The sequence below is a fragment of the Apostichopus japonicus genome, chromosome 16, assembly GCF_037975245.1.
Source record: "Apostichopus japonicus isolate 1M-3 chromosome 16, ASM3797524v1, whole genome shotgun sequence".
NCBI classification, from domain to species: domain Eukaryota; kingdom Metazoa; phylum Echinodermata; class Holothuroidea; order Aspidochirotida; family Stichopodidae; genus Apostichopus; species Apostichopus japonicus.
This window is the reverse complement of record NC_092576.1, coordinates 31,327,866-31,346,514: the sequence shown is the minus strand read 5'-3', so window position 1 is coordinate 31,346,514 and position 18,649 is coordinate 31,327,866. Positions and strand designations below refer to the sequence as shown.

At 37.1% G+C, this 18,649-nt stretch overlaps 1 protein-coding gene across 1 annotated transcript in view; it reads right to left on the bottom strand.

Annotated features, from left to right (window-relative positions):
• Positions 1-18,649, bottom strand: part of LOC139983751 (uncharacterized) — a 90,858-nt gene that overhangs the window by 17,904 nt on the left and 54,305 nt on the right. The window contains exons 2-6 of the mRNA XM_071997498.1: positions 13,963-14,080; positions 8,679-10,174; positions 1,158-1,477; positions 781-857; positions 469-527 (exon numbers count right to left, since the gene is read on the bottom strand). Of these exons, the coding sequence (XP_071853599.1) occupies positions 469-527; positions 781-857; positions 1,158-1,477; positions 8,679-10,174; positions 13,963-13,987 (1,977 nt within the window). The 5' untranslated portion in view covers positions 13,988-14,080. The remainder of the gene's footprint in view (positions 1-468; positions 528-780; positions 858-1,157; positions 1,478-8,678; positions 10,175-13,962; positions 14,081-18,649) is intronic.

Below are 18,649 nucleotides of genomic sequence, written 5' to 3'. Positions count from 1 at the left end.
TTTTCAGCAGATTCAGAGACTGCAATTGTCAGGTTTTGTGGAACTAGAAAGTACTGATATCACAGCCCCCTCTGTTGATTTAGTGCATGGCTGGTGATCCCCATCGTGTACATACCATGCTAAGCCCGGGGCGTATTTTCAACCGTCCGACATCAAGAAGCATGGATGGAGTTACCTCATTGCAGAATACAATTGCATATAATTCGAACTTGCCATTGTCAGGACGAGCACAGAGTTAACAAATGGTTTTCATCTCATTCCTGTTTTTAGTTCCTTACATATTCTCTGTTCTTCATTTTGATATATTTCCAATAATATTATGTGAAGTGTAGTTTATTGTTTGTTCAATATTATCAGTGTGAATCTATAGATGACTAATTTGCAAGAACTATGTATTTACTCAAAATATCTTCTGCGTAATATTGGTTATGGATCTTAGAAGATGAAGTAACGCTCTCAAACCCTTACCTCCCAGTGACCATTCTGAAGATCCAAATGAAACTCAATGTCAAATGGACGCCAACGAACTACATGAAAATATAAGGAGAATGAAACACACATATATTGATATAGTAATGAATAGCAAACACATGCAGATGCTCTATGCTGTTAAAAATAGTTTGTTAACATCTGATTTTTTTTCCATCCTGAATGTATCATAGATATACTTTACTTTTGCATATGTCATACTTGAATTTTTCAGTTAGAAAGCATTACTTTATGATATGATAAAACAAATAGAAATTTATCAATTAATCTTGTTCATTCTCTTATATTTACCTTGAATATTCTGAGTCTTCATTATGTCTGTAAATGCCTCAGGTGAGAAGGAAGTTGGCAGCTGAAGCTGATCAAACCTGAAAATGGAAGCAAAGCCAAGTGCTTTTCAAGCTTTTCAACGAAGATATTTAATACAGAAAAAAAATATGCTTTCAAGTAAAAATATTCACATGTTTAGCAATATATATGTGCATAAAACATAGTGTCTCCAAAACATGATGTTAACCATCATTCAAGGGAACAACCCCATATGTATAACTTTGTGTCGCAGAATCAGTATCATAACTATTACGTTACAGTGTTTAATGCGATAAATGCAACTGCAACTGCGTGTACTCTATTCATATATGTTCAATTAAGTCTTGGAGTTTACTTACATCAGCTCATTGACACGTCCACATTTCTTTCCGTAGCGAAAAATTCTCAAAATATCAAAATATGTTAATGTCTCCGGATTTCCATCAAAATGCATGTCAAAGTCCATTTCTGTAAATGAATCCATACTACTATCTTGCTCATCCTCATATTGTTCTTGAAATTGATTTCTATAGGGAAACATGTTTAAGTCATTACTTCCAGCTATGTGAATCTTTTCAACAGTTGGAAGTATTGGTAAAGATATCCCGCTGTGTAGTATAATAGTGTCACCTTCAAACTTGATGGAAGAGTACTCGAGGTGTAAACAAGATACTGGAATCTGTGACGGAGACAAATCAGGATGCTTCAAATGTTATTATTTACGAACAAGACGGCAGTATTGTGACGTATATGAATTTAAAGTTAGATTCTCTAGAACAACGACTAGAGCAGCATAAAGTGATACAATCGTAAAAACAGTCTACTACGGAATATAATGCTGTTAAGTGAATAAACCTCATTTCATTTCACCTGGCTAGTAAATATGGATGAGTAGTGTATTGGTCAAATACAATATTTTTGTACTTTTACTAAGAAGTTTCGGATTAAATGCTATCAAACTAGATAGCAAAGTTTCCTCAACGCAAGACGTACCATATTCTTTGTCGATATTCTTCTAGAAAGTAAGTATTATATTGCCACCATACTGTATATCCTTGAGAAGTTTGTATATTGTGTAGTGTAAACATGACATTTCAGAAATCAGTACAAATACTTAGTACTGCTAGTTAAGTTGGTACACTGTTGAGAGGATTACAGGCTACAACTTTCATAGCAAGGAACAAACTTTGATCATTCATCTCTCCCAAACTTTGCCTCCCAAACGTATCACCTTAATGAAAAACATACGATTGCTTTTCAATTTGTATTAGTAATTTCAGACGATTAAGTAGCGTAAACCAGGAATTCTGTCGATGCACTACTATATCAGTGACATCACTAATAAATCATCAAGTAGCATACAGTACTGTGATCGCTTAACTATCGTACAAAAATTTTCAACGATCGCAGAATTTCGAATAATATCGCGTAATATCGCACAAGTTCGTACACGAAACTTTCAACGAAATTTCGCACAATTCTACGCATATAAAAATCGTACATTTGACCACAGGAATGTGTGCTTAATGAAGCAGAGAATTAACTGTGAACGGGCGAGGTGAAAGATTAGAATTTTCGGAGCCGTTCCAATAAAGATGTCGATAAAGAATCAATGAAATGAAAAGCATATAGGCGCTCACTGGTCGAGGGCCAGTGGTTTTCCGCGTTCGCGGAATATCGCGGTAAAATGCGGAATTCGTGAAATCTTGAAAAGCGAAAAACAGGGAATTTGTTTTTCCCACCGATGCTTCTTTAAAACTGTATTTTCATGTGTGACTCAATTCACTTCAAAAACGGGCATGAAAGTAATTTACCGGTAAAAATAAAAATCGAAGTTAAAAACAGTCAATTCATCCAGTCAGCATGCAAACATTTACAGTACCGCTCCCGTATAAGGATCGTATAAAAGCGTATTTAAACAAGTACAACAGAGCATTAACTCATTGATAAAAGGAAATGCTATTTTTTTGTGCTCGATGAATGGAGATTAACGTGGCCGAAAGAATTAGAGAGTTGTTTGAAACAGCCATTTCCTACATCGTACTTAGCGCATGATGCTGTGATAACTGTTAATGATATATATCTAGAAGGAAAGAGGACGATGGTACAGTGTTTTCCCATATAATGTTTTAATAAGGAAACTATTCAATGGTCTTTATTCCCCTTTTCTAACATAAAGGTTGTGGTCCATGAAGGAAAAATTCAGCTTAAATTCATTTTTAAACTGTTGGGAAGATTTTGAAGAAATGATAAACTTATAAAGGGCGTTTGATGCAGTGCTAGGTGGAAAACATGTTCCTCGTCTGCATCCGCTTTTTTGTGTAGGTTTTTGTCGTCCTTTTTTTCTGTAAAGTATTGAATGAGATCAACATGTATTTTGCTTGGTCTATAACACCTGTCGCTATGGTGCTTAGGCTCAAACATTTGACAGTTTAATTTCGCCAATAGCCTAGCCCTTTGTTGGATTTGTATTTCAAGCACAAGAAATCGTGTTTCAAATGATGGATTTTGAAGCTCAACGATTGTTAAAATGCTTACCGTAAAATGCAGATGATGTTCAAACAACACATTTCGTATATATTCCAATAAAGATCCATGACGGAGGATAAACGGAAGTGCGTACGAACTACGATGATGGTAAAACTGGCAAATTTAGACAAGTTTTATTCTCACTCAGTAAGCCTTATTGATGAAAATTAGAAACTACATGTACATTAACATTTTAGATGTTGAAAATACGATCTTTTATATTTAGGAGGATACAAAAGATTTAGAACACCCAAACAATCCCCCTTCCCGACCACCTCAGAAAAAAAAAGAAACGTCTTGAAATGTACCATAGGCTCACAGTGCATTGACACAAAAGTTATTTAATAACAGCTAGCTCTACACAGATTGTTTACATGTGTGTCGCCAGACAGTACAGTACTGCACCAGACATCATTTGCATATTACACCAAAAGGCGGAATTCCTTAGCCTTGTATCAGATGTAGCTGGCTAACAACAGGTGCACAGTTAAAATACCCTGGACGGACGGCCGACATGCAATGTTTGTTGGGGGTGATTGACAGTTGCTTTGTTACAGAAAGACGCAGCCTTTTGTTTAGTTGAAACATTGCATTTTTTTAAAGTCTAAACCATAACGAGTTATGGGCGCGGGGCCTGGGTTGATCCCCCCCCCTCTCCCCCGCAACAACCTCTATGGCTGTAAGCAGTTCTCGAGTTGATACGGAATGGCTGTCCGTTGTGTTGATCACAATTACCGACTGAAAAAGGTCACTCATGCACAAATACCCCGTTCCCACGGGCGTAGCGGCAAACCTTAGAAAACGTCCGAACCAGGTTATTGCAATAGAGAATACGAGCAGCGATCGACAGCTATGCAGTGAGATTTTCGCGGGTGCATATATCATCCAAGCAGCGCACACACACGCTATTTTCTACCGGGGCTTTCCCGATGCGGCCAACGTTTGCAACCTTTGAAAAAGTCAATGCACTGGGCAGGGAAATCATTGTTCGTATCTGAAGCGCAATATTTTGAGTGGTACGACTTTTCGCGGGGGTTAAGTAAAGAAAATCTTTCATAGTTTCCAAAATGAAAAAAAAAATCAATGGATTAAACCTAAATATAATCATATCAATTATATCTAGCAGATATGCCGACTTTGTGTGCGTACAATGTTCCAACAACTCTGGAAAAAAATTTGTTCGCCCACTCTACCCAAAAGAAATATTTGACCCCTAACACAAAATGGTTGGGCTGGGCTCGATGTCCGTACCATTGTACTGTACCATTGGACTAGACATAGATGTAAAAACTTTTCTTGGCAAGTTGCTACCAATAAATTCCACTGCAGTGTATTTTGCTAGTATTGCATGGTGTGTAGACTAAACGCTTTTCTTTCCCATACATACAGATGTCTGGAGCGTTTTCGACATATTATTTTCGTCGCACCAAATGCCAAGCAATGCGAATACTTCATTTTCCGACCACATAATCTACTCTGTCAACTTCTGCGACATATTGTACAGGAATATATCGATAATAATAATAATAACAATGGCCTTTCCGGTTATCTGGACGTCTTCAAGAAAGCAACTCAAACTTTATACTGTATGTATGCGGATATACACGGACAGCTATACACTGTGTACTACTCAGCAATGCCTTACGTAATTCCTTCATTCTCGCTGCATTGGTCCATTATACACATGCACAACCAGCATGAAAATAGACACAGTTTATGTCGATACAGAAATAAGCAAGCGGCGGAAACCAAAACTGATAATATCCATCGTATCTTTTACACCCAAAGGCAATAGTTTATTTACATTGGTCAACGTTTACCCGGGCTTAGTTGTTATAACCCCACCTCTCACGAGGGGCGTTACCGATATTTACCAACTACCAATCGCCTCAACAGAGTGACCATCACTTCCCTTCACCCGTCCCCAAAATAAAACGACCTTGCGACTAAAACTACCTACTACGCCGATAAGTATAGTGAACAGCGCTAGCCCTGTACACATTACAGCACGGTCTTCCTTGCAAGGATCTTGCTATGACTAGCTAATATGTACTACTGACGTCCAGAATGTTTGTTTTCCCCAGAATGCCTACAGAGGTAGGCCTACCTGAGGAAAAGCGAGGAACGCGCGTACTTAATATCCAATCACTGCAGCAGGATGAGCTAACAGGTGGTTATAGGGACCCTGGGAGTCTTTGGGACAATGTTGTACCAAAATAGAAAAAAATTCTTGTTCACGAAATGAGACCACGTACGACGTTATTAAATTACGGCACTGTAAAACGGGATGGCACGGGGAACGGGCCCCTACCCACACAAGAATTGTTGTGCCACCCCCTTCCCCCCCCCCAAAAAAAATGACGAACATATTCGGAGACAGTCTGAATGTTTCTCCACTAAGACAATACCGTAACTCATTCGATAACGAGATTACGCAGAATGACATACAGGGTAGGCTATATGATCAAAAAGCCTACATTGAAAGTTACGCCGTATACACCTCGCAAGAAAACTACGATAATCTTAAATTAAAAAAAACAATATTTGAACTTGAAGATCTGGCTTCCCCCAAAATGCAATGATAATGTTTAGACCCAGTACTTCTTAATACATTGAGTTTCCAATTACTAGTCAAAAATATTTTCTGAAGAAAAACCGTTCGATACTTTTCACAAATATTGATGCTTAGATAAGTGCTTCCTCACAATAACGGGCCGCCCGAAATTCGCTCCGCTTACGTAAAACTTCTATATATGTATATATATATATAACACGTGGAAAACCCGAGATTTTACACACATAATTCCCAATGACATTGGTCACGGAAGATAAGTAGGTCATCGACATTCGAACTTGGCAACTTGCCCAAGTTCATTGCACCGTGGGAACGACTCAATACATTGAATACGATGTAACATTTTCCCGCCATCTTGACGCCCAGTGTAACTTTTAGTGTAACATGCAAATTATTAATGGTACTTTTCTGTGCGGTTAAAACTTATTGGGACACATACTGTTGTAGAAGTAACTTTTGTATCAAATGTTAAGTACTGTACGGTACTATATTTTATAGAAGACGGTTTTCCTCAGGTGGTAGGGAAAAGGGGTGATTCGGTGAACTCAATCTCTTTGTATAGTACTTGGATACTTAAAATGACCATGTACATGCAGTTTCTATCTCTCTTTAGTAAGCTCTACTTAGCATTGTTATCCTTTGTGGATCTTTATCGGAATATATACGAAATGTATTGTTTGACGTCAGTACTTAACGGTAAGCATTTGTTAAATTTTGACAGCTTCAAAATCCATTTTCAAAAAAGTCTGTTTTCATGAAGGTTTTATAAAATCGACATATAGCTAGGGTAGGAAAATATTAACTTAACCACATTGACGAAAATTGTTCTATTATCCAAATAAAATACATGTTTTTCGTACTGAGATCTGAAAAAACGGGCGGCCATTTTTCTTCTTTTCATGCGCTAATACTAGTTTGGAATATGTGGCAACCTTTACAAAATAATTTTTAAGGATAGTTTAGATTTCTTGTAATCCGAATAGAAACTCAGGAATCAGGAAAAAGGAGGCCCATTGCGCGGACGAGAAACATGTTTTGTTTTTAACCGTCCCTTCTTCAAACTCAAAGTTTTTTTTTCTTTTCAGTGGTTGGGTGGAATTTTTTTCTTTTTCATTCAGTTGGAGCCAACGGTAAATTATATAAAAATTTGACACAAGAAACGCTTAGGCCTAGTAACACTTTATTTTTTCTTCTAGGTTTTCAAATTCTTTCTGCGACTTCAATCCTATTCATTAAGCACAATAGCATTTCCTGCGTAGAAACTCGAACATGGATTATACGAGGTGTCTACACGGCAATTTATTTGTCAACGAGTTAAATCGCGATTGTACTTGTTTATATACGTCTTTACACGATCATGTGCGCGTACACATGTCCAGTTATACGTGAGCGGTACTGTACACTGTGCATATTGAATGTATGACATTGAGTCTCGTAACTAAGTGCTTTGAACCATAGATGAAAGTTGTGTTGTATACTTTGAACACACGTAATATCAAAAAACGACTGTTGTAACTCTAAAAGGCCTATTCAACGATTTTGTGCGATTTTGTACGTTGTAAAACTGACCGCAAAAACCGTGAATAATTGTGCGAATTTCGTACAAAAATTTTCGTCCGAATTTTTCAACGATTTTTTAAATCGCGCAAAATTGCATAATTTTGAATAACGTCGAATAAAATCGTAAAAAATCGCAGAATATCGTTTCTTCGAAATTGTACGATCGTTAAGCGATCACAGTACTGTACGTTAATGACTGCGTAGCCATGCAATGTATGAAATTGTATTTTCTTAAATATTGTACCAGTTTCCTCCTCTTTTTTGTGTAGTTTTATGTTTATAGAAAACTGCCCAATAACTGTTTTGACCATCCCATTGTAAAGTATCGGTTACCGACAATACATTGGCATTAATGATAACTGAGATTACATAATGTTAAAGCAGTAACTTACACGATTAACCAATTTCATCTAACATAAACGGCTTGCTGTTCCAGACTAAATGTAATCATCGAAACATTTAACTTTTAATTAAATTCTTGAACTTTTAATTAAATTCTTGAAGACTTTGGTATTTATTCTTAACCCAAAACTCTTTCTGAAATTCTAAAGCATTTGAATGTCATGCCTTTATGTTGAAGTATATATTCATTTTCTCAATACATCATCAGATTGTTTTGGTGTCAAATATTGAACCTGAACTAGAGTTTTAGCGCAATTGGCACATGCAGATATTTTTCTAATCAGTTTAAATATACGACAACCTTTGCAATTTCCTGAAAAGAACCTGCTGTATATTTTTTAGCTAGGAAAACCATCCAACTTCTTTAAATCTATGAAATATTTTAAGCGGTTTAAAATAATATACTTTTAAAAGACTGTCAATGGACTTGAGAATAAAGAAAAAACAAAACCATTATAAAAATAGTAAACAGTTCTTAAATTAGGTGTATGAAAAAATAACCTAAACACTCATTGACATATATTGCATGGTTTACAATGATCAGACTGGGTATGACTATGACATTTGTTACATTGTTTCAGATATTTTGAATGTATAACTACACAAAATTGACTAATTTATCAAAGTCAATTCACTGCGGTATCAATTCAATCATTAGAAAGAAAAAGTTACAATACACTTGAAGCATTTGATACAAGGTCTCTCCGTGTACAGTACGAAATGCCCATATTTGTTCAGATATGCAGAAAAGAAAAACTCAGTTATTTAGGTTACTCTCTTCTATTTAAAAGGACTTTTTTATTAGTCAACTTACATCATTCTTAGATGCAATCTCCAGCAACTGTGTCGTTGATCTTTGAAGAAGAGCGCTGTCGCCTTCTTGTATCTTAACATCACGTGAACAGAGATCTTTCACAGAATCCATGATGTCGTTGACGTCACCAGTTTGTTCCAGGATACAGAGAATGGCAAAAGTATCCCCGCCTGGTAAACTCTTCAAATGATTGATGAGTTTCTTTCCAGCATCGGGATCCAGACCACAGGTGAATCTAAAGAGGTACTGAAGATCAAATGGATCTAAGAACCTGAGCTTATCTTCGAGATAGTATGCATTCTTTACAAGAGTGACAAGGTGGTGGGCTGCATACCATTCACAGAATAGCTTATGATAGAAACGTACCATCGTTGTAAACAACACATTGTCTCCAGTAGAATCATCGCTCACTACATCTTCTTCAACCAAAATACCAATTAAAATATACTGGTCATAAGATTCTGGCCCGACTCTTTCACGAAATTCAGTCTTAATCCATGACAATTGTTGGTTTTTCTTGTTTAATCCTTCCAAAGCTATTTTGTCTAGCTCATGATGTTCCATTGCATGAAGATAGATTATGTTGCTTCTATTGTCTTTAAATTTCTGTTTCAGATGGTCGTAAAAACATCTAAGTATGTGTGTGAAGAACTGTGTGACTGACTTGAATTTCATGAAGTCTCTCTGATCATGAGCCATGTGGGCAAACATCACAAATATGAGAGGCACCTGGCAAAGATCAGCAAGGATGGAGTTTTCGTAGAGCCGTTGATTTATTTTTTCCACTGCCTCATCGTTGTTACCAACAACAGCCTTGCGGATGTACTCATCCCTAGCTTTGTCATCGAACCCTGTTAGTTTGGCCCTCTTAGTTTCTTCTCTGAGAATTGCTGGAAGATATCTTGTCGTTAAGCTGACATCAAATTCTGCAAACAGTTCCATCTTGATGATCCTGTGTACATCATCATTATCATTGCTATCCCTGCCAGGATACTCGTCATATCCATCCAAAATAATATGGACGGACGAGCAATTGTGAATGATCTCTTCAATCTCATGTTTGCTAACACGGGGTTCATTGAAGAGAAGAAATGACTTAATCGCCCTGTAGAGAGACTTTACACTTCCAAGTTGTCTTAACCGAAGAAGAATTAGTATTTCTACATTGTTTATCGGGGAATCCGATACGTCATTGCACCAATCGTAGACCAGCTGAAGGGTTAACGTTGACTTACCATACCCGGGCTCTCCTTGTATAACGCGTCTCTTGGATTTAAACCGCAAGTCAGTATAAATACTTTTGTAAGATTCCAAACGCTCCCATGATCCCCCGGTGCCTCGCGTAAGCTCTGGTGCCAGACAAACTTCAACGCCCCCTTCCACAAAGACCTTGTCCACACAATAAAGTCTATCTTTTATATATGGTAGCGGTTGAATCACATCATATTGGTCTTTGTATGTCCTTTTGAGACCTTCTATCAGAAATATTTTCTTCTCTGAAGAAAAAAGAAACATCAACGTGTGAATGTTCCACATATGACTAAAATTGATGAACAATAACATTAATGTTGTTTGAGAAAAAAATTTCATCCCAGAGACGCAAGCCCCCCAAAAAGTTTGCGTCCTGTAAAAAAAAAGCTTGCGTCCCGATCGAACACCAGTTGCGTTCATTGTATTACCTACTGTTACTAGGGTAGTGTGGTATCAGTGACTATACTTTGTGAATGTTATACACAACATATAGGGCAGATGGCTCAGTGCCTTAGCTTCCCTGTTTGACAGGGGCAGCCCGGCCGACTTCTCCTTGCGTCACCCTGCCGTTTCAAACAATTTTTGCCCCAAGCCCCCTCCTTCATCCGCCCTTGTACTTCCCTACTCGCCAACTCCGTAGTAGCTGATCCAACATTTATCCTGATCCAAATCAAACTTCAATGTTCTTAAGTACAGAAGTTTACACACGAATGTTGCACCAAAATAAAATTTAGCATGTGGTCAATTGGACCGCCAAAAAAAATTCAACAAAACTACTGTGGTATGGATGCACATTTTACATTAGCAACTCCTAACGCAGAGAGATGAAACATACTGTGAGATGAAACATCCTTTTCAGGACCAGAGATGTTAGCTTCCCACAAAATTCATAGATTGTCTCAACTCATTTTCTGATCAAACCAATGATTAAAATATTACGTGATAGTCTCAGAAACAATTGAAGTGCATCTTCGTACCACCAGTGATTGTTGTCAAAATGTACATAAAAAAAAATGAGACAGGAAGGCCTAACACGTTAGATATTTAACTGCACACATACAGTATGATAGCCTATACCACAAACATTGTTATATCTTCACAGGGGAAAGTAACGCTGCAAGTAATTGTGGTTAAACAACTTACTTCGTGTTCATTGAGCACTAAAATGCAAGAATGTCTCCAGATAATCGGTAGGGACTATTAGCCAATCAAATCACAGAAATTTTGGTAAAGCATCATTGTCTACATTTAGCATGAAAATCTCCGTAATGGAGTTTTGGAAATCCTGAGGGCCTGTACCTTGCGATTGATTGTTATGATATATTTATTTTAAAACAAATTCAATGTAGGAGTCGGAGAACTTTTTATTCTTGTCAAAAGAAGTTGTGTTTTAAAAAAAACAAGAGCCCAAGGGCACTGTGGTTCCTTGCTTGGGGTATATGACAATACACATAATATTATCAAGCAAGATTGGGCTGAAAAAGTCCAAGTAATTGTGGTCCTACATGTTCCCATAAAGTAACCAACACTACAGCCAACACTTTTGTGATCACAAAATGTGATCGGATTTTTTTATCAAAAGGCACTTTTGAGATCTAAATATGGCGTCGAAAGTGTAAGAAATATAAGACACCTACAAGCGTGTCAACAGATATGATAACAATGGTGACCTCAGATGACATGACCTTTAAGTTTCAAAATGTTCCACCACCCCATTCACAACTTGTCCCAAAATATCAACCATGTCACACCTTGGCATTGAGATTTAATTGCATTAAATGTCAAAAAATTAACTTTGAACTTGTATGTAACTTAAAACACAAAGGTCACCCTGAGGTCAACATGTTGACATTTTTGATCGGTGAGACGTGAATATAGCATCAAACTATAAAAATTTCAAACATTTTTTCTTTGCCCATTTTCTCCCCCCATAATACTACTTTTTTAACATTAGCTGACCTTTGGTGACCTTGGATCACATGACCGTTAAGTTTGAAAATATTCCCCTATACCATTTGCAACTTGTCCAAAAAAATCAACCTTGTCACACCTTGGCACTGGGAGTTATTGCATTAAATGTGTGAAAATTAACTTTGACCTCAAATAACTTTGCACACGAAGGTCAAATGGGGGTCAACCCATTGACATTTATGATCAGAAGGTACCTTTAACATCTGAAAATAGCATCCAAACTGTAAAAATCCCCAAAACACGAAAAGGTCACCAGAGGTCAAATTGAGGTCAAGGGTCACCCAGATGCGGGTCGGCAATTGGATTACATTGAAGCAACTCCCAACCCTAACGGACAATTTGTTCTCAAGTTGTCCCAAAAATACTAGTTTTTTATCATTAATTGACCTTTGGTGACCTCGGATCACATGACCGTTAAGTTTGAAAATATTCCCCTATACCATTTGCAACTTGTCTCAAAATATCAACTGTGTAACACCTTGGCACTGGGAGTTATTACACTAAATGTCTGAAAATTAACTTTGACCTCATATAACTTAACGTACAAAGGTCACCTTGGGTCAACTTATTGACATTTTTGATTGATGAGACCTAAATTAGAGCATCAAACTATAAAAATTCAAACATTTTTTTCTTTGCCCATTTTCTACCCCCAAAATACTAGTTTTTTGACATTAATTGACCTTTGGTGACCTTGGATCACATGACCATTAAGTTTGAAAATATTCCCCTATACCATTTGCAACTTGTCCTAAAATATCAACTATGTCACACCTTGGAACTGGGAGTTGTTGCATTAAATGTCTGAAAATTAACTTTGACCTTGTATAACTTCGCACACGAAGGTCACACGGGTGTCAACCAATTGACATTTTTGATCGGAAGGTACCTTTGATATCCAAATCTAGCATCAAAACCAAACATTTTCTTTTTTGCTCGTTTCCTCCCAAAATAAGCACATTTTTTCTAATGTGACCTTTGACCTTTTGACCTTGGTTTCAGATGTAGTTTAATCTCCTGATTCCAAAAAACAAAACGAAAAGTCTGTACAACCGTCCTAACTCCGACCGAAAAACTTTGACCTCATATAACTTCGCACATAAAGGTCACACGGGGTCAACCTATTGACATTTATGATCAGAAGGTACCTTTGACATCTGAAAATAGCATCGAAACTGTAAAAATCCCCAAAACACGAAAAGGTCACCAGAGGTCAAATTGAGGTCAAGGGTCACCAAGATGCGGGTCGACAATTGGATGACATTGAGGCAACTCCCAACCCAAACGGACAATTCGTTCTCAAGTTATCGCAAAAATACTAGTTTTTTATCATTAATTGACCTTTGGTGACCTCGGATCACATGACCGTTAAGTTTGAAAATGTTCCCCTAACCAGTTCACAACTTGTCCCAAAATATCAACCTTGTCACACATTGGCACTGGGAGTTATTGCAGTTTTATTATTTTCGGTTTTTGGACCATAACTGACCTTTGGTGACCTTTGTGAGCACCAAAAACAATAGGGCACACCTTCTCCATATGGCGGATCTATAGTCCAAGTTTGGCCTCAATCCAACATTCCCTTATTGAGATAGATCGTACCCAAGCAAGTGTCACAGACGCACACACACACACACACACATACACACACACACACACACGCCAACCTGACTGCATAGGTTCCTTTTGCTAAAGCAAGGAACCAAAAATTATAAAGATGTTCATTGAAAATGTGTTGTATTATGTTTTCCGTTGACCTAGTTGTGAAAGTGTACTCGGGGTTGTTTCTCAACCACAAAAAAAGTTTGCATCCGCTAGACGCAAGCAATTTGAAGATTTTGAGTCCCTGGCCAAAGAATTGCTTCCCGGACTGCGTTCGTAACAATGCTGAATAAGTCAATGGCACACATGAGAACTTGTAACACTTAATTGTTTATTCGTTACTGACAATACAGTTTTGTTACTGTTCTATGTGTTACAAAGACAACAAGGGGGGGGTACATGTTTTAACTAAAGGAAGTAAAGATGCACAAATGACAAAGTCAGAGTTAAAGGCATCTACCTTGAAGTTCAGGATTCAGCTCCATTGTCACATGATTTACTTCAGACAGTCTACGAAGCGTGAAGGGGTCGTGTCAGAACAGCTCCTGCCCATCGTTTCCGCGAACCTGTTTTTGTTTCTTAAAAATTTGAGAAAAATAGGGAATCTAAATAATTACTAAATTTTGTTAACTGTCAAAATATATATTGCATTGTTTTGTTGTTGCATATGGATGGTTAAATGTTTTATTAATAACCAGACAGCAAAACTGCAGTATGGTTTCAAAAATACTACATGAATACAAGAATAATTGTATTTGAATGTGACACACTAGGCTGTACGGTATAGCAAGGATGAACAGCATACTTCAATATATGCAGTACAGCAAAAGTTATTGAGATATAACAACACAATATCCACATTGGCACCTGAAGACCGAGATGAAAAGGTGAAAACTTTTCTTGTATTCAACATAGAGATTGATCGCTACCAAAGACAACAGGCTTCTTCCACTCAATGTGGTACACCTACAAGCCGTACATTAAGCAGGCGTCAGGCAAATGTTAAGCTTACCCCCCCCCCCCCCGGTCCCTAAGAGTTTGCATCTGGTTTGCCTCTAAAACATCAAACCAGGCAACAGTTAATTTCATAACCAGCGCCTGGTCATTTCCCCAGCGTTACTACATCCGAACCTGAAGTTTTTGGCCAGGTCCAAGCTATTTGCACTGTGACGTACGGGACATTTCAGAGACTTAAATGTGTCTAAAAGTTATGAAAAATCTATTTTCCAGAAACTTTTTCAGGTTTTCATATTTGTTATTGCTGCTACTTTATTACAAACTCATGAAGATTTCCTACACTTGCTTTAATTAGGTCCCATCTTAATTAATGTACAGTGTGACGTACGGGACCAGAGAATTTTGTGTTTTTTTTGCTAAAGAGCAATGCTGAAATCCCTCTGAAATTAGGAGGGCAGTGATCAAGCTGTTATAACTAGTGAATAGCCTCCTTCCAAGGGCTAAGCTTAACATATTAGAAAAAAATATGAAGCCATTCTAGTTCAGTGATTACACAAATGAAAATTGTCCTGTGACGTACGGGACATAGACGTACGGGACAATTTGTCCAAATAAAAATTGACTATGAGAACCATTTTTATTCCTGAATATACCATAACAAGCTGATTTCTACATAAAAACATTAATTTGGATATGCCAGAACAATGTCATTGGTAATTTAATGCCATATTTCCTTCTTTCGGGGATCGAAAAGAGCAGTGACTGTACTTGTGAGATCATTCCACTACATAAAACATGGAATGCGTAAAGTATAAATCTACTCTACACATTCATCAAATACTCATAACATCAATTCTAGCTTTGTTAGACCACAAATGATTCAAGATGCAAGTTTTGGTGCAAAACTGTCTCGGTATATACTGTACAACACTGTATCATACTCCCCACTATTGACCCTCAAGATGAAATATGATCCATCCCATTCAAAACATATCAAAATGTCCACAGTAACATCCACATAATGTCCATCTATGAAACTAGTACAACAAAGAAAACTCTATAGACCTAATACTGGTTACCAGACCAAATACTCATAACATCAATTCTAGCTTTGTTAGACCACAAATGATTCAAGATGCAAAGTTTTGATGCAAAACTGTTTTGGTATATACTGTACAACACTGTATCATACTTCCCACTATTGACCCAGAAGTTTAAATATGATCCATCATATTCATTACATACCAAAATGTCCACAGTAATGTCCACATAATGTTTATCTATGAAACTAGTACAACGAAGACAACTCTATAGACCTAATACTGGTTACCAGACCAAATACTCATCATAACATCAATTCTAGCTTTGTTAGACCACAAATGATTCAAGATGCAAGTTTTGGTGCAAAACTGTTTCCAGTATATACTGTACAACACTGTACCATACTCCCCACTATTGACCCTGAAGTTGAAATATGATCCATATCCCATTCAAAACATACCAAAATGTCCGAGGTAACGTCCACGTAATGTCCATATGAAACTAGTACAACAAAGAAAACTCTATAGAACTAATACTGGTTACCAGACCAAATACTCATCATAACATCAATTCTAGCTTTGTTAGACCACAAATGATTCAAGATGCAAAGGTATGGTGCAAAACTGTTTTGGTATTTACTGTACAACACTGTATCATACTCCCCACTATTGACCCTCAAGTTGAAATATGATCCATCCCATTCAAAACATATCAAAATGTCCACAGTAATGTCAATGTAATGTCCATCTATGAAGGTAGTACAACAAAGAAAACTCTATAGACCTAATACTGATTACCAGACCAAATAGTCATAACTTCAATTCTAGCTTTGTTAGACCACACATGATTCAAGATGCAAAGTTTTGGTGCAAAACTGTTTTGGTATTTACTGTACAACACTGTATCATACTCCCCACTATTGACCCTCAAGTTGAAATATGATCCATCCCATTCAAAACATATCAAAATGTCCACAGTAATGTCAATGTAATGTCCATCTATGAAACTAGTACAACAAAGAAAACTCTATAGACCTAATACTGATTATTGAACAAACTCATGAGTGATTGTCCTCTGCAAAAATTGGGCGAGCAAAACTCTACACTTGTAACTAAAAATCTCAATGTCTACTCTCTAAGTTCAGGACACAAGAACATTGTTGCACAGTCATGATAGTCACACTTCACAATAGGCCTACGAAATGTTGAAATGCAAACTCAACATTCTTGAAGTCGTCCTCATTCAACGTCAATGTTGAATAGCATTGTAGATGATTCTGTATCCCACACACACACACAATTGACTTCCCGATAGTATATTGAACAACACCTGGGCTGTTGGTGGTCATCAGTCAATTGGTTTATTTGAAGCCATGTTGTGCTCTTCAGGCATGCAGGTATTATAAGTGGCAACTACCATCTTTCAACAAAATAAATTGGTAAGCATTGGAAGGTTTCCAATAGAGGTCCCCATTGGAGCCCATGCATGTTTATTATGTATAAATACAGGGTTTCCCCCACACTATGTCCCGTACGTCACATTTTGTCCCGTACGTCACTTTTTTAATTTTGATAATTAGATTTGCTGTGAATATTCTTTCAATTTTTTTGGGATGGATTTTGTTGAACAATGTTCTTATTTTAGACTTTACAGAATATCACCAAAAAAAATTGTTCGTCCATATCAAAACTTGAAAAAAAGTGCTGAAAATTGTCACGTACGGGACATCAGTATTTGGACACTAGCTAATTAGCATATTTAATTGATGAACCCCCAATCATAGTATGTCAAAATTATTGGAAGGGTGTATCATGTCCCACATAACTTATATTCAATAAGTTCATATTGCTGGCAGGGAAATAGGATTCCAAATGTCCCGTACGTCACACTGCAACTTGAATTTATGCAAATTAGCCAGCCGTAATTGTTTGAATAGGCAAAACAATTAAAAAAAATTATGAAAATCTGAAACTTCAATAATTTAGCTTTAACATGACACCACATTTAGGGTGCTTCAGTAAAGTTTGAAATTTGGCTTCTAGGGATACAATAGCTTGGACCTGCCCTTTTATTTGGCACTGAATCTTGACAATTGCAAAATACGCCGGAAAAGTTAACAATGGAAGCAAAGGTATAATATAGATTATTCAAAATGATAAAGGCCATTCCAACACATTAAGCATGTACAAACAGTACACAGTTTCATTACACATTTACACACCTTTGTGCACAGGCATGTATGCAGCAACGTAAGTTACCTACACTCAAGTCAATGGAGATTTGGTCGAGACTTCTTGATTCAAATCTACGGATGCCCTTTAGCTAATTTCCAATTGCCAACAGCCTCTTCTATTCTAATGAGGCGTAATACACATGTAATCTCATACGCTGCACTGCGGGAGAAGTTCCCAACCTTGTGATCCTCAAGGTTTTCGTGAGCTTCTAGAAAAGCATTGTAAACTATTTTCTGATAAAGATACAGGGATTAAAGATTTTACAGCTTCTCTGAAATTTAAACCGAATGGTGGAACAAGTGGAAAGGTGGAACAAGAACATAATAGGCTAATTGATGCAGATATCCTAACCCCAGTAACGTCTAGTAAGTTGGCGTCCCCCACTGTACATGTACCTGAAGCAAATGGATCTGCAAGGGTTTGTAGAGACTACAAACGGGTCAATAGTGTAATTGAAGATGATGGGTATAAGCTTCCTAACGTGCAAGATTTGTTTGAGAAATTGGCCCAGGAAGGCTCACAACCCAAAGTATATTCTGTTATCGATCTAACTGGTGCATTCAATCAATTGTTCTTAGACGCAGAATCAGCGCAGTTGCTAGTTTTGAATATGCATAAAGGTTTGTTAGCGTCTCTGTTTCGATCCACTATGGACAAAATATTGACTGGTATTCCTCATGTATTTTGCTATATGGATGATATCCTTGTTGCAACAAACAATGTCGAAGAACATCTGAAGATTCAAAGACTTCTGTTCGATAAACTTGATAAGTATCATGTACATTTAAAGGATTGTCTGGTGGCCCACAGAAGTTACCTTAAAAAATAGTAAATAATTTTCCAAACATGTTGTCAAAGTATGAGAACGCTAATGTTGCGTTTGACAGAGAAACGATTTTTTAAACGTTATGGATA